This window comes from Staurois parvus, unplaced genomic scaffold (assembly GCF_062004578.1).
Source record: "Staurois parvus isolate SC_StPar_1 unplaced genomic scaffold, SC_StPar_1.0 ptg000298l, whole genome shotgun sequence".
NCBI classification, from domain to species: Eukaryota; Metazoa; Chordata; class Amphibia; order Anura; family Ranidae; genus Staurois; species Staurois parvus.
Genome location: NW_028318094.1, coordinates 4653587 through 4670904, shown reverse-complemented (window position 1 = coordinate 4670904; position 17318 = coordinate 4653587). Strand labels below are relative to the sequence as shown.

At 39.5% G+C, this 17318-nt stretch overlaps 1 protein-coding gene across 5 annotated transcripts in view; it reads right to left on the bottom strand.

The window, feature by feature from the left end:
- GRIA1 (glutamate ionotropic receptor AMPA type subunit 1) overlaps positions 1–17318 on the bottom strand; it is a 382121-nt gene that overhangs the window by 56148 nt on the left and 308655 nt on the right. For all 5 annotated transcript variants that reach the window (XR_016313529.1, XM_089682810.1, XM_089682811.1 and 2 more), the window contains exon 11: positions 10220–10590. Coding sequence is in view for 4 of the 5 variants with exons in the window: in XM_089682810.1 (XP_089538936.1) it covers positions 10220–10590 (371 nt within the window). In the remaining variant the exon portion in view is untranslated. The remainder of the gene's footprint in view (positions 1–10219; positions 10591–17318) is intronic.

The following is a 17318-nucleotide window of genomic DNA, read 5'->3' as shown; positions in this document are numbered from 1 at the left end:
AGTTGTGTGACATATAGAAACCTTCCCTTTTCAATTGTGCATTACGTATGGATGTTTTAAAGGACACAGTAAAAAACATCACTTTTAGACACTTTTTAAAAATTGTTTTCTGTTTTTATAAGGACCAAGTCCAACTAAAATCTTATACCATTTCATCTCTTTATAGTCCTGTACACCAGCTTGTTATAATTTGTAACTGATGTTACTTGGGAATTCCATATAATCCCTTTTTTAATCTCAGTAAGAATGCTTCTTCCTACTCTTCTCCTGCAGCACTCTATCATGGCAGAGTTGAGTAACAGCCATGCCCCCTCTTCACAACTGTCTTTACATAGATTTGCACTGCAAAGAAGGGGAGGAAGTGTGTCAGACCAGCTCTGTTACTGGGTCCTGATTACCGAGAGCATGGGGTTTGACGATGATGTCTATTTGACCACACAGACATACTTAGGCACCAAACTCAACTGCTGTACAACAAGAATTTTTGACTCTTTCCAACTATACTGTATAAATATCCAGCAAAAAAAATTAGTGCATGAACATGGTCATCAGATTTAAAATTGATTCAAATGCAGTTTGCGTCAAGCTACTTCTGAGTTGCTGTTGCCAAGTTGCTTTTGTGTTGATGTAGCATACCCCCCAGTTAGGCTACAAGGTAAATTAAGTTTTTGGCTTCTGCTGTAAACATTGTTTGGTTTAGTCTGTTCAGAAGCTGAGAGTTTTATTACTTCCCAGTGCCTCTGAAAGAAGTTTCTAGATTTTATGGAGGGAGAATTCAAATATCCAGCCTGAATATTAAGCAGGGCCTAGCTTGTCCCTGGGGAGGTGTGCCAAGATGGTGGCTGAGTTGCTGTTAAATAGTCCCTGAGGAGATTGTCTTTTTCCCCCTGTGGGATGGATCTGTGAGCAAGAGGAGGGGGGCTGCCTACCCCTGCAGCCCTTTGAACTGGAAGATGAACTAATTTACAAGGGGCTGCAGCTATGGACTGAACTTTTTCCACGACAATGTGAGTAAAGCCTCTTTTCTGTGCTTCACCTAACTTCATGATCTCCAGCCGTGGACAGTGGACTGTTCCAGTCTGCCTTTGTTTGTGGTCAAATTACTTCATGGTCCCCACCCGTGAATCATGGACTGTTCCAGGCTACCTATACTAGTGCTTATACTGCTAAGTAAGAAGTGTCTAATGCTAGCAATACATTCTGTTTTGGAGTGTCCCACATCACTCTAAACCCCTCTCAAGTTTCTACTACCAAAAAAACAACTCATAGACTGATTATTGAGCTGGAGTAAATGGACTGTTGCTGTGTGCAGGGGCGGACTGACCATTTGGAAACTCGGGCACTGCCCAAGGGCCCGGGGTCAGTAGGAGGCCCAATGAGATGCCCCTGGTACCTTTTTCATAGGCTTTTTTGAGTTTGGCCAAGGACACAGGGGCCCCATGATCCCCTATTGCCTGGGGGCCCCAAGAGTTGTCAGTCCGCCCCTGGCTGTGTACCTGGCTGTCTCTGCACGGTTTTTGGAAATAACTTGTCTAATCTACAGCGGCTCCTTTGGGGGTAGCGCTACATTTACATTGACAATTCAGCAAGCAAACAAATACACGACTGAACCCCTGAACAAATGGAAACCAGGTAAAACCAATTTCTATTTCTCTTTTACATTTGATGCTGTAACTCAAAATAGTAAAATTCTGAAGTTTTTTTTCTAATTTGTTCTTTAATTTATTCACAATTTTTTTTAAAAGTAAAGTTTTGTCCACTTAGGATCTGCTTTTTGTCCATTTGACCCTGTATACATTTTTCTGCCTTTTTCTGCTGAATGCTCACATGCTATCCCATTGTGTCCACAACTAAGCATGGCAACAAATAGAAACTGATACTGCCATGGCAGTATTTAAAATGTAAACAAACAAGAAAGGTAATGCATACTATTTACAAAGCCTTTTATTTTAGGACCAATGCAGTTAACTCTGACGAGATAGGACTATCTTCTACAGGTAGTGGTAAAGTAAGGATTACAACCCCCGCAATAAAGTGTTGTTAAAGAGTAACTTTAAAAATTTAGAAGGGTTATAACCTGAGAGGTTTTTATTGTTGTCTTTGTACCCACTGGGGAGATTTGTGAATATTTGTAAATATCTCCAAAATAAGGGAAAATCCCACATCTGACAATCATCCCTATTGAAAGCTTTCCCTTCTACTCTTTTACTCCTGGTACAACCTGAGAATCTGGATAACTGCTAAATTTTTTCCCAGGTGGCAATGGTCCCCAGGACATAGTGTAAGGTTAGATTCCCCAGTGGGGGCACAGACAGCAATAAAACCTGAATAAGGCTCCAACTCTTCTCCATGCTTTTCAAAAAGGAAATACTGGTTTAGCTGGAGTTAGAATGCCACAATTTGAAAAAAAAATAATTTTAAAATCTCCTCCTCTGTATAAAAAAAAATATTGTCAATCTTCACTTTTCCTTTCCATACTCTCATACTCTGGTACTTTTCTCAATGTCCTCCTTGGTTTACCACCAGAGGTACACCTTAAAATAGATTAATGTTGTGTCATTCTGCCCATTTTCCATTATCCCAAATTGTGGTTACCTAGGTGGATGCAGCATCGCTCCGATGCCACATCTGTTCCCTGTCAGCTCTAAGTGTGAGAACTCAGCAATCACATGACCATTGATCGCTGAGTTCTCACAACAGGGTCACAGGAAAACGGGTCAGAGAAGCGCAGAAGGAACTATATTATACTTTTCCTTTAATGCAACGGTGTGAACAGGGCCTTAGTTTATCTTAAAGTGTGTTGAAGTTTGCCAGACTTACATTTTTGCAACTTTCTTTGCTCATCAGAATTATAAGCTGCCTCACTAGCAAATAGAAATACTGTATGCTTGGGGTGGAAAGAAGCACACTAGCTTTAAAAAAAGCACAACATTCCAATGCATATTCAAAACGGCACAACATTTGGTCATAGCAAAGGTGAATGAGGTAAGTGCAGGTATGCAGGTATGCAGGTATGTACATCGCTAGGTGCCTGCACTTGATACGTGCTGGTATCTCTCTATTAATCAATACATCAAACAAACTGAGCAGTAGAGGATTGCTGATGAGATTCAAATAAATACTTTTTTTGTGCTTCGGATTTAGAGGTACCTGGTTGAACATGGGGAGCCTGCCATTTTTTTTTGTAAAGTTCATCCAGCAAAGGAAGTCCAAGTGTAGTGATAAACCCTGATATGCATACTTGTTCCAGGTCAGGTATTTAAAAAGTAGTGAAGAAAGAGGTCAACAATGATAGCCTACGTATTTCCCTCCCTACCAGCTTCCTTTTTTGAAACAATGTTAAGTGGAATTCCATGTTACAGTTAAAGTGGTTCCAAAGCCCAAACATTTTTTTGCCTTAGTGCATTCCCTGCATCAAAGTGAAAATGTTTAGGTAATAGTACTGCCCCCTAAATACTTGATCTAGTGCTGTGCCCATCTGTGGTAGCTCTCCCCACTCTCACAAGCTTTGCTGAGGCAGTAGGAGCCATTGGCTGCCACTGCTGTCAGTCAAATCCTGTGACAAAGGGATTAGGGGGGCGGGAACAAAGGCATGCTGTCTGTGTCTATGAACACAGGTAGCACAGCTCAGGATTCAGCATGCAAGTGTGCCATGATAGAAAGCGGCTTTCTATGATGGCACATTAAGAAGGATCAGCCAGGAGTGCCGCCGGGGGACCTAAAGAGGAGGATTGGGGCTGCTCTGTTCAATGGAATTGCACAGAGCAGGTAGGTATATTATGTTTTTTCTTTAAAAAAAAATTACAATCACTTTAACCTGTGGCTTTACCCTCTAAGGGTAAAATGATAGGTCCTTTTAGTAGGCCTAAAATACAGTGCAAATACTCCTGTGCCTATTATGTGCTAAAATTAAAATATACTGTCTATTGGTGACTGCCACTACGTGTTTTTCTGCTAACATCAATTGTGTTCCTACAATGCAATATTAATATTAGTAGTGTGATGTAGCGCTACTGGCAGGGAATTGAGAATGAATTGGTCTCTATCTCCTCCAACCACTAGGGACTGTCCACTCCTCCTCTCCTTTAGTTGATGTTAGGATGGCTTTAAGGGTTCCACCGTTTAGGATGGTAATAATTACATACGAATTGGCACGCGTAAGAACTGAAGAGGAGAGCTGTGCAGTATAAGTAGATCTCCTGTCCTGCCACAAAAGGCTCTGTGAATCTCAGGACGGGATGGACTGAAACACGAATCCTCTGGTAGGTAACCATTACCATCTTAAACGGTGGAATCCGTAAAGCCATCCTAACATCTACTAAAGGAAAGGACAGTCCCTAGTGGTTAGAGGAGATAGAGACCAATAATGGAGATATTTTAATAAACACGCAGTACAATACGCATTGGAGGTGAGAGTTTTGAGAGCTCTGAGGTGGCACTATAATGGATGAAATTCACGTGAAGCATGGATCTATATTATATGGTGTCTGATCACGCAATTTCTGGAAAATAAACTTTGTATATTTATTTATATATATTTTTATATATACTATGGTTGTTTAGCATTTAAAGGATTGATGTTTTATGCTTTTAGTAGTCCCCCCCCACAGACTAATATTTACCTTCCTAAAACTCTGCCCTGTTCACATGCAGGAGGTCAGAGTATAATTTAGTGTTGGATCATCTACATGGTCATAGATCTCCCCTTCCTCATGTGTCAGTGTTTGGGTTTTGGGATTGACCACTCAGGTCTGAACTTTGCCTCCCGAAAGGAAGTGAAGGAGGTCACATGTTCCCCCATACCCAGAAGTACTAGAGACTGCAACATTCTGGAGACTGCAACATACTAACGGAGTGCAGCAAAGGTGAACTTCATTATTGTGGTGTTATTAAGAGTACCTGCAACTTTCAGGTAACTGGTTCCTTTTGGAGTATATATTTGTCACCTCACTTTACACAGTGCTGAAATGTATGCTTAGATGATATTTTCATTTTATCCAAATAATATTTTTGTTTTTAAAATACACAGTTTAGCCATTTAGTCTCATCCTGGCCCACAGTGATGTATCACTCCTTCCTATATGTAATTGCTTTAAGGTATGCCCTTTTTCTCCCTTATTTTTCCTAAGTTGTCTAACTCATTTTCAGCACAAAATCCCTCATCAGGAGGTGACCTTTGCAAATACATAAAATCCAGAAGGCCTGCAGCTCCAGCAATGTCTCAGAGTCATCTACTACTCAGCTGGCTGAGATTTAATTAACACTTTGCCCCTTTGGGGAGGGGTAAGGCACAGGGATGAGATTTAGTATGCGTGTTTATGCATGCAGGTGGGCGGGGAGAGGCTTTCACCGCGGCTGCCCACGCTGTGCGGCTTCGTTCTTTGCACTGAGCTTTGTGAATTTGCACGCGGAGGGGGAGTACATTGCTTTTAAAACAAATCTAGAGAAAGGGAGAGGAGAACTCAATATCCCCTGCCGAGTATGGATTCAGTATCGGGCCGTCTGCAGACACTGTGTGCGTTTTTCCAGTGTATTCACACAAACATTATTAGCGGCCTCTGTGGGAGCTCAAGGAGCAGCAGCTATTGCTGGCACTCTCCTAATAATTAAAATGAATTATAAGCCATTGTTAATACAGTAGCATATTGCCCTGATGAGAGCAAAGCCACTGAAGAATTCATGCAAGGTATAGTATGTGAAAAGCAATTACCACTTACTATATTAATGCTATCTTATTTTTTTGTTCAGCTTGCTACGATGACCTACATTAACTGTATCAAAAGCCTGGTAAAGTACATGGATGTTCCACTAAAGCTGAACTCCGGCCACAAAAATGTTTTTTTAAATATAATCCTAAATAGCCACAAAGGATAAAAACTCACTTTGTGCGCAGAAAAAGCCTTTGCAAACCCAGTTATTACCTTAAAAAGTGGTGACATCATCAACATGCTGCGCAAAACTGGAGCAAAGACCCAGCAGGCCCCACCCACTATAGACTGTCTGCAAAAAATGACAGTGGGGCAGGTACAAGGCCAGGCACCCCGCACAAGGAGGGAGATTAGCAGCGACAGCTAATTATTACACAGAAGCAAAGTTTCACACTGGATTACTGTACAGATCTGGAAGAAATACACAAAGCACACCAAGGGGTTGATTTACTCAAGGCAAATAGTCTGTGCACTTTTGAAAATGCAGTTGCTTCAGAACTTAGTATGTGAGATAAAACTTCACTTGGTAAAGAATACCCAATCACTTGCAAGGAAATAAAAAAAACAGCATTTTTGCTTGCACATGATTGGATGATGGAAGTCAGCAGAGCTTCTGCTCATTTACTAAGCTCAGGGCCAACTGTTCTTCCAGAGTGCAACTGTACTTTGCAAAGAGTACAGTCTATTTGCCTTTAGTAAACCAACCCCCCAAAATCAAGGATTTACAGCTTTTGTTGACGTTGTACATGTTTACTGTCCAGAAATTAAATGGAGGAAGGTTCTTTACCACTACCAGGCTCAACATTTTTCTGCATCAATGTTTTTGCAGCTTATGCCCTAATTTTCAATACTGATACAGAAAGGACTTATCTTCCCAAGTGTTCTCAAACTCAACAGTTAAATATTTTTTAATTGTACATGTGGTGAGAACAAAAGCACCTGAACAGAGCAGTCAAATCTTTGTAGGCCTGAAAACTGTGCTAGCAGGGACATTTCAGAACCATTGTTTCATTTTAAAACGAGGACTGAGGCTGCATTCACACTTGAGTGTTTTGTAACTTGAAGCTCCAAAAAAAGCTCAAACTTAAAAAAAATCAATTGTTGTCTATGGTGCCTGTTCACACCTGATAGCGCAAACAGGCACCATACAGAACAATTGATTTTTTAAGTTTGAGCGTTTTTGGAGCTTCAAGCTTTGAGCTTCAAGCTACAAAATGCTCAAGTGTGAATGCAACCTAAAGACAGTTAAAAGCTGACTGCCTGCTAATGGTGACAAGTATGCTTCCCATTAGCACACTTTTAGAATGTTAACCCCTGTGCTCAAGTGGCAAAAAGTAAATTAGTATACATTTCAGAAATGAAATCATAGGAATATGCAAATACCTTCTGCACTTGCAGATGCACACTGATAATAAAACCTCCTGCACTTGCAGTTGCACAACAATAATAAATCATTCTGCAGTGGCACAGGAATAATAAAATCATCTGCATGTGCAGTTTCACAGGAATAATAACACCTCCTGCATGTGCAGTTTCACATGAATAATAAAACCTTCTGCATGTGCAGTTTCACTGGAATAATAAAACCTCCTGCATGTGCAGTTTCACAGGAATAATAGAAATCTCCGGCATGTGTAGCTGCACAGGAATATTAAAACTTGCTGCATGTGCAGTTGCACAGGGATAATAAAACCTTCTGCATGTGCAGTTTCGCAGGAATAATAAAACCTTCTGCATGTGCAGTTTCACAGAAATAATAGAAACCTCCTGCACGTGTAGCTGCACAGGAATAATAAAACTTCCTGCATGTGCAGTTGCACAGGAATAATAAAATCTTCTGCATATGCAGTTTCACAGGAATAATATTACCTTCTACATGTGCAGTTTCACAGGAATAATAAAACCTCCTGCATGTGCAATTGCACATGAATAATAAAACCTCCTGCATGTGCGATTGCACAGGAATAATAAAACCTCCTGCATGTGCAATTGCACAGGAATAATAAAACCTTCTGCATGTGCAGTTTCACATGAATAATAGAAACCTCCTGCATCTGCAGTTTCACAGGGATAATAAAACCTCCTGCATGTGCAGTTTCACAGGGATAATAAAACCTCCTGCATGTGGAGTTGCACAGGAATAATAAAACCTCCTGCTCTTGTATTTGCCCAGGAATAATAAAACCTCCTTCACTTGCAGTTATACAGAGATACTAAAACCTCCTGTACTTGTAGTTAGACAGGAAAAGTACGGCCTGGTTCACTACAGTACATTTAACATGGTTTCCTATGGGATACATTCACATTTATGTGTTTTTCAGCTGCTGCACAAAAAGCACTGCAAAAAGAGAACTGCTTAGGTGTGAACCAGGCCTAAAACCTCTTGCACTCTCCTAAAACCTCCTGAACGTGCAGATGTACAGGAACAATAACACTTCCTGCACTTGCACAGTGGTAAAAAACCTCCTGCACTTGCGCATAGATAGTAAAATCTCTTGCGCTTACAGTTGCACACTAATAATAAAACCTTCTGCACTTGCAGTTGTACAGTAATACTACAACCTCCTGCACTTGAATTTGCACAGGGGTAGGAAAACCTGTTTCTGCAGTTCCACAATAGTAATGTAACCTCCTGGCACAGGGATACTGACACCTTCTGCATTTGCCATTGCACAGTGGTAATAAAACCTCCTGCACTGACAGTTCCATAGGCATAGTAAAACTTCTTGCACTTTGAGTTGGACACCAATAGTAAATCCTTCTGCACATGCAGTTGTACAGTTATAATTAAACCTCCAGCATGTGCAGTTGCTCAGGTATTGTAAATCTTCCTTTGCATAAATGCACACTGATAGTAAAACCTTCTGCTCTTGTAGCTGCACAGTGATAGTAAAACCATCCGCAATCACAGCTGTACACTGATAGTAAACATTTCTACACATTTGGTCGTACACTGGTAGAAAAATCTCATGCACTTTTATTTGCAAAATGATAGTGCAGAAAGAAAGAGAGACCCAGACAGCCTCATAAGGGTGATCACCCATTTATAGTTACACCACTGAACTGCCAAACAAAATAACTTCTAGGCTTGTTTTTTATGATGATTAATTACAATATTAAAGCTGAACACCAGGAAAACTGCTAAATTCATGGTTTAAGTGCATCCATCAAATCTTGTGGTTTAGACAGCCCTCCCAGACAGCACAGACAGCTAGGTGACCTGACTTTTCTCTATTGTAATTTAGCAAAACAGCTTGATCGCCTCTCTGCTCCCAGTCTGCCCTTCAATGAGTAAGCAACAAGAGACATGTGAGGTCATCTCTCTGCTCTCTCTTCCTGAATTCATGGCACTTTATTGGCTCTAAGTACTGCCTCTCCCTCTCCCAGTCTGGGTGCTCATGTACAGAGCATTACAGAAGCCTGAATTTAGGGCTACTTCAAATATTTATACTATGTATGTTACTAACCCCACAACAGTAAAATCAGTCTGTATATGCAGTAAAGCATGCTTGTTATACTCACTATGGAACCTAAGGGGTTAATCTTCTGCATTGTTTTAAAATTTCTGTTCTCTGATCCTCCCCTTCTTCCAGTTATCTCCTGATAAGACATATCATGTGGAGACACTTTTAACATGCTCAGTTTTTTTTGGTTTCTTGAGAGAGTGCATGTAATCAGCACAGGGCCAATCAGCACTGTCCAGACAGAGGTCAGGGGTTCTGCATCCTCCTAGAGCAGAAAGAAAACTCCTCCTACAAGCTTTAACCAGTGCTCTGCTGGACACTGATAGACGTCAGAAGACTGCTGTAACTGCTGATGAGAAAAGGTATGTAGCAGTTTATATTTACTAAAATAATTGCATTTCCCTGTTCTGTGTACTGTGGGAGACCAGATAGAGTGAATGCAGGGTCCTGGGTTTAGTAACAATTTAAAATATATTTAATTATCTTTTAAAGCAATATTAAAATCAAAATAAAAAATGTATTATACTGCAGCTTACCAACCACTAGATGTGGTGGCTGCATTGGTTTTTTAATGCTTTTTCACACTGTTTTTTCCTGGTGATCTGGCCAGTAACACTCCTCCTGCAGAGTGTCCAGATTCTGGATGAATGAGCACAGGGGCACAGCAGACCACATCATTGTCAGTTGGGGGGATGCAGATTTTGAAAACCAACAGACTTACTGGCTGGATCACCAGATGAAAATAGAAAACTGAAAGCCTAAAAAAGGAAACAAATCCAGCCATCACATCTAAGATTTAGTAAGCTACAATATAATACATGTTTGCTTTTGGGTTTAGCACTGCTTTAATAAATACATACAGTAAATGCATTCCTTACTTTTTAATATGAATTAAAAGTAAAATTCTTCATATTTTAAACAAAGATAAAAATCAAGAAGTATACCAAAAAAATGAACTCTACTTTCCCATGTCACCTATCAGTATGCTTAGTCCTTCTTGCTTTTTTTAAAATCTTCTACATAAAATACATGCATTGTCCTACTCACCTAGGGGAAATATCGCACCCCTGTTGCATAAATGCTCCCAGTGAAAACCAGAGGCTATTAAATATCCCAAATTCATTTGAATGGTCCGTAGAAGGTGGCTCTCTTCCCTCCTCAAATTCTTCATTGTGCCATTCATATGGACTAAACCGACTGACTAAAAAGAGGACCACACTAACTCCAATGTAGGCAAACACTATGCACATCCAGATCTCATAGGCCAGTGGATCCAAAAAGGAGAAGACACCTGGTTTTGACTTCTGAGGCTTCTTAATCATAATGGATATACCCAAGCTCATAAAAGGTTTGGAAAAGTCAATAACTTCTTCTCGGACCAGAGTAATTGTCAACGGGGCCACCGCAAGATCCGCTCTCTGAAAGCACAGGAACAAGCACAATTAACATTTTTCAGAACTTCTTTTTATTTGAATTTTATTTGGTTAAAAAGTAAGTAAGTGAGTAATTTATAGTAAGTACGCAGTAGGCACAAAGATACAATGTACAAAAAGTTACTTTGCTAAATACACTAGTATTCAGGCAGCTTATATTGTATACAAAAATTTATGTTTCAGAGCATAATATTTTCATATCCTTATCAGTTTTTATTACAAGATAATTATACATATGTACACAGTTTTTCAGAATGTGTATGGGAATTATGGGCAGATTTGTGTTTTATGTGTTTCTATTGCAAGATGATTATAAATTTTACACAATATTTCAGAACATGTTTGGGAATTATAGCCACATTTGTTGAGGTTACAAAACATAAAGTCATAGATGAAATACATATATGTTAACAGTTTTACCTACTAAAGGGTTTGTGTTTTATGTGTTTCTATTGCAAGATGGTTATAAATTTTACACAATATTTCAGAACATGTTTGGGAATTATAGGCACATTTGTTGAGGTTAGAAAACTGATAAAGTCATAGTTGAAATACATATATGTTAACAGTTTTACCTACTGAAGGGTTTGTATTTGTGTTCACTCAGTCCTGAGATTTACAAAGTATTGCAGAGGCCAGAGCTATATTGGTGATCTGACCTCCAGCCTGTAATAGGACTGTAAAGGAGCAGCAGGTGACTGAAGAGCTTAACTCTCTGCTCATGCAGCACACATATTCACACAACATTGTCTCCCAGTACTAGCCCTCTCTCTCTCGTAGTGTGAATGTTACAAGAAATAAAGGGAGCTGATACAGCATGCAATTTAGGTACACACACTTCACTATTACTTACAGCATTAAACTACTTTTAATGATTTCTTTATTGAATACATAAATGTCATAATTTGTGTTTTTTATGTCTGTCTTTACATACCATTTAATGGATATAGTTTTTTCACATACAAATTAAATATTTTATGCTACAATGTCAGCTGTTACTAATCAAAAGCTAATAATAAAAGCAATGGTGATATTTTTTAAAAGACTAGCCCTTAATTTTGAATATCATCAAATCTGTATAGATGGTGCTGAAAGTTGGGTACAAAACTGGGGTTGTGAAGTTTGATGTTTGTTTAAAGCAGGGGTTACCAAGGTAAAACAGCTTACTTATGAAACCAAAGACTAGTGCACAAATACTTTTGTACATGCCAGTACCCCTGAAAAACACCACACCTGCCACATAGCCAAATTGGGCTTGGTAGGTTCTAACAATGTAGCAATCAAACCACGTGCTAAAATTTTCATACTATTATCTTATTGCAAGAAACATCTCTCATGATAACATATAGTTTTACTAAAAGTAAAAAGTTCATTGGTATAGAATCATTTTTGCGTATGAAATTAACACTAACTACTAAAGCTATTGTGTTGTAAACAGGTATTTCATCAAGTATGTCTTATTGTCAGCTGGATCAAATTTTGTTTTCTCCTCAATAGGTACACCATAGAAACTTGCTGCTAATGACAACCAGAAGGCAGCAGTAAAGATCAATAATATAACATGTGTACAGTAAATTTACAGTGGACTTTGCATGAAATTTTAAGGCTGGATTATGTTGCAACTTCTTAATAAATAAGGATCAGTTAAAAAAAATAAAGGAATAAAAAATCTGAAGAAAAAAGTAGAAAATACTTTAAGCCCAGCCTTCCGAATGCTTCCTGTAGGCACCAGTGTCATCACTGTGGAATCTTGGGGGCATTCCAGCTATGCTGTTGTGGTATTTGGGATCCTTAGCTTTTGCAGGTTCTTTGAGAAGGCCTACCCTTGGCTAGGCAGGTGCTACAGAAGCTGGGATGTAAGGTATTTTTACATGTTTTCTTCAAAACGCTTTTTTTATTACTTTCACTAAATGTTTTTATTCAGGAGCTTGGCTACAATTAAGTGAATCTTGCAATTTCATGAAAGGTTTGCTTTAAAGAATATCTAAAGGAAAAAGAGCACTTTTTCAAAAAAAACATAGTTTTGGCTTTATTGGCACGTAATGGAAGACATGCAGAGGCTGCCATTACTGATCTCCTAAGAGTACAAGTTGCCTAGCTGTCCCAGGCTCATTGACTTGAAAGAAAATGCAGATAATAAATTTAGAGGGCAGCTAAAAGTTCTAATCTGCATACAATTTCAAGGTTAGTACTGAAGTCACCAAATCCACTCTTCCAGGCAACTTAAATTTTCAGAAGTCAAAAATGGCCGCCTTCACATTTTTCAATACAGGATTTCTTTAAGGCTTTTTAGACATTGTATCAGTAAAATGATATCATTACTAAATCTTCCAGACAGCAGTCAAAGTATCATGCTGTTAGCAATGTTTGCAAAAAACATCAGGAATTCAAATCTTTACATAACAAACAGTTTTCTGTCAAACTTGATATTGTAGGACAGGCTACTAAAATATGGCTTTACATGCGCTTTTTCAGTTCTAATCAAAGGTAATAGTACATTATGCTTCTTGGTTACCAGAGTCAGTATGCAGCTTTCAGCATTCCTCTCAATACTCTCATACAGAATAATCTATACAGTTATACATGTACTAACTCATAGAAAATGATTCAATTGTAAGTCCATCTAAAAGCAGAAGAATTGCATTTGAGTTACTAGTTCACTTAAATCAGATAATTCATTTTAAGGTGAACAGTAATGAATTGCATTGCCCAGGTGATTCATACAGTGAATTGTGCTTTGGTGATGCAGAACAAAGCAAAAGGCTTTCATTGATGCCATCCTCGCTAGCTACATTTACTTATCTTCCTTTAGCTCTGGGCTACTCTGTTCAGTCACTGGGAGCAAAAAAACAATGGCTTTGTGTAAGCTGAAAGATCCTCTGGTCATAGCTTACACAGGGCTAAGGACTGTCTCATGCAAGCATGTGATAGCACTGGGCCAATCACCAGATCTGTCACATAAGAAGAAGGGGAGTGAGTCACAACCTCCTCCATGCATGGAAGTACCAGATATTATCTTTGGTCCCACCAGCTGAATAGAAGTGGCAGGGGAGTCAACAAAGGTGAGAATGAGTGCCTTAATATGAAAGCAAAGCTCTTGCTTTGCCTTGCATGACCAAACAATTCTTTAAGAAACTCTCTTTAATAGAGTACATTCAGCATAAAAAAATGGAGAAAGCCATTATTCACTCATTGCTAAATTGGTATAATGTTTCTGAATTGTCCAGTGAACATGCCTGTGTCTTTGTTGCCTGAAAATTAATGTAGCTTATATCTGTTTTCCTTTTACTCCCTTTTTTGTTAATTTTCTTATCAAAAGTGGGTTCTCTGAAAACTGTGTTTTTGTTTACAGTAACCCTGTCACCTCTGAAGATGAACTAAAAAGAAAGTACTCTGTAAATCAAGGAGAAGCTTTATACATACCTATCTAGCAGGTTGTAGGAAGGTGCAGTCCCAGTTCTCTACTGTAAGTGGCACTTGGCTGGAACAATACTGCAGCTGGAAACTTAGTTTCCTTATGGCTTCCTTGCTCCTCTGAGACAGTGTTCTGGTTGGCTACAGTACATGCAGATGATCCTGGTGGCCATCTTGGGTCAGCAGAGCCTTTTTAAGTGCCTGCTCTCAGGATTTGGTGTGTACTTTTGTGAGTGGATAGGATAGGGGCAGTACACCCATTTGACAGGGATAATGAACAGTCGTAGGGAAAGGTTCCAGATGAGTAGGGAAAGGCTAGGGTCATGCCATCCTTCTTCAGAATCCTTCCCATTTGGCCAAGACTGACCAGGCCGCATTTTGCCCTTGGAGACAGTTGCTGTCAGTGCATCAGAACCTGCTCCAATCTACAAGTTTTTCACAGAACTGTGAGTGTACCCAGATAGGTGCCTTCCCACTGGGTTGTATATATTATCTTTGGGCCATTTCTTCCATACAAGTTTTTTTAATTACAACCATACTCAGAGTGTTCACTGCCACCATATTGCGCTGCACCCACCCACAAGGTGATGTATTGAAAATTGCTCTCTTGAAAAGTTCCTGGCATTGCTGCCATTTGACACCTCTGTGGCTCAGATAGTTTGTCACCTGCTGTGCACTGTGATTCCTCCCGTTGACCACTCTGTCATTGCAGGACACAGTAATGACATTGGGGTTAGTGGAAGGAACCTCAGCAAGGGACTTTCTTGTTACGCAGCCCCTCACCCCTGAGTAAATTGCTCAATGAAAGCAATAAAAGAGTAAAATATTTGAAAAAAAAGACTTTACACTCCAGCTTCTTACATCTACTTGTGGCATCAGTGATGTCACTGGGCCTTACCACAGGATCCAGGGAACTCAAATATCACAAGGGGATGCTGCAGCATTTGTTCAGATATGCATTCTTATGGGATTTGGAATCCTTGACTTTCACAGGATCCCACTAAAAGGTTCAGTGAAGCCATCATTGCTGGAAGCAAGTTTTTACTTTCTTGTATTCTTTACTTAGCATATTTTTATTCAGAAGGTGATGGAGTGCAACATAAGTACACTTTGACCCCCTCCCCAAGATGACTTGAGAACCACTCTCTTACTCTCCCCATCAATGTAGAGCATGTGGCCATGATGTCCTGCACTCATAGTCTTTCCTCATTGGGAACATCTTGTGGCAAACAAAAAGTATTGCAAGGGGCAACCCTGACTGTATTGCATCCAGAGGTGTTTTTTTAAAGTTCCAGGGGGGCAGTAAAATAAATATAGTCAGATGTTGGGCTTTAAACTCCAACATCAGGCAAAACTGTTTTTTCATTTCGTTTTGAGTGAAGAAGGGTTAGGACTTTCAACTTTTTATTGTTGTCTGTGTCCATGTTTGGGAGATTTCATCTGACTTCAAGTCTATTTGATGGATGTCAAACAGAAGGTATATTAGAGAGAAATTCCCCTGTATATGGGCCCTGACAGCATTTAACACACATATTCAAGATTTTTGTTACTAGTGGTGTCGCCATTAAAGCCCAACTAAAGCACAATAACCTTACCATGGTTGAAGCAGTTAAAGTGGTTGTAAACCCTTTTTAATACCCGGTAAAGTCACTAGCCTTAGGTGGTGAAACTAATCCTCCAGATAAGCGGTACCTGTTTATCTTCAGCCATCTCTTTTCTACAGCTTGTCTGAACTTCTAGAAAGCAGGGGGTGAGGAACTGAAGTTACACTCTGCAGAGCTGACTGGAGGGAAGGGACACCCCCCTTTCACACAGCACACAGGAACATAGCTGAGGCTGTCAATTGGGTTGTGTGCTGGAGCCCCTGTCACCTTTTTATCTCTTGGTATCAGGAAAAATTGTCATAAGTGACTCATACTGATAGCAGAGGAATGAGGCAACAGAGAGAAATGACACTTAGTGCTCGGGATTGAGACAGATGCACACTATAAAAGGATATGTTTGTTCATATTTCATGTCTGAGATTTACAATCACTTTAAATATTCCTTTGCCTCAAAAGCCACCTTCATTCATTTTCTTCCACATCCCACAAATCTACTTGTTTACCTGCTTGGATTAGTAAAGTTCCAAATGTATTTCCAGACTGCTCAAATGTAAAAAGTGCTGCCGGTCTCATAGACACCAGTACTGAGATAATACATCTGCTCCTCTCTGCTCTTGGCCATTCACAGAACACGGAGCCCTAGGTTTTGATTTGTGAATGTCCAGGAAGCGAAGGAGGCAGAAGATGACCCCAGCAACCTCAGTTGAGCTTTAAGTAGATTATCCTCACATCCTGTCCAGAAGATAGATGTCAGACAGAATAGGAAGTGAGAGGAAATCCCAATGGGGAAAAAAAGCAACATTAAAAACACAACTTTTACAGCTTTTATCATTTAAAAGCAATTTTTAGCTGATAGGGGTTCTAACTCTTCCACACTACATTCCAGAAAAAAAAATCTTTGGCTAGAGTTGAGCTTTACAGTCAGATATTTTTATTCACATAAACTATTTTTCAATTCCCCTTGAATTTAACCAAGTGTGACCCATCGTGTTAAATCAGGCAGATTGTTTTCTGCAGTACAAAGACACTTGAGATTTAATAATTCCTAATAATTTAGATTAATTAAACCACTTTCAATGAGTGCACCAAAGGGCAAGTTAAGCTTTGCAGAGATTCACAAGGAGAAGACACTATATTACCCTTAAGGTTCACTGTCAAAGACAAGTGCTGAAATACTGCACCCACTGAGACAGAACATGTGAGAATGGGAAAGGTTACCAAAATGGCTGCGGGCCGCAACCCAGGAACCATACAGGGGTTGCCATGGTTACCAGCTCCCATCGAGGGAGGCGAAGCAAGAACATGTCCATAGCCGTAGGGGGGCAAAGAAAAAAAAACTGCGAAGGGAAAAAGGAGGGATGTGCTGAGCAGACTTTGGGAACGGAGATAGTAATCAGTGAGGCTGTGCTGTATAAACTCCAATTCGTTGTGTAAACTGAATTAATAAATAACGAAATGAGCTTCTCTTTCCCTTCACAATCTTCTGCTGGGAATCTGCTCATAGGAAAATAAAAATTAAGCTATAGGAGTCTGGAGAAATTAATTTAATGGAGATAGGTATACCTAAGTAATTTAAACAATTTTGTACAATTAACGGTCTTAGAGTGGAAATGGATTGCAGCTTCTTTCTTTTTTTTTTTGCTTCTATTTTCTTTTATCAGAGTTTTGATCTGTTTATAAAGAAATTTATTGTAT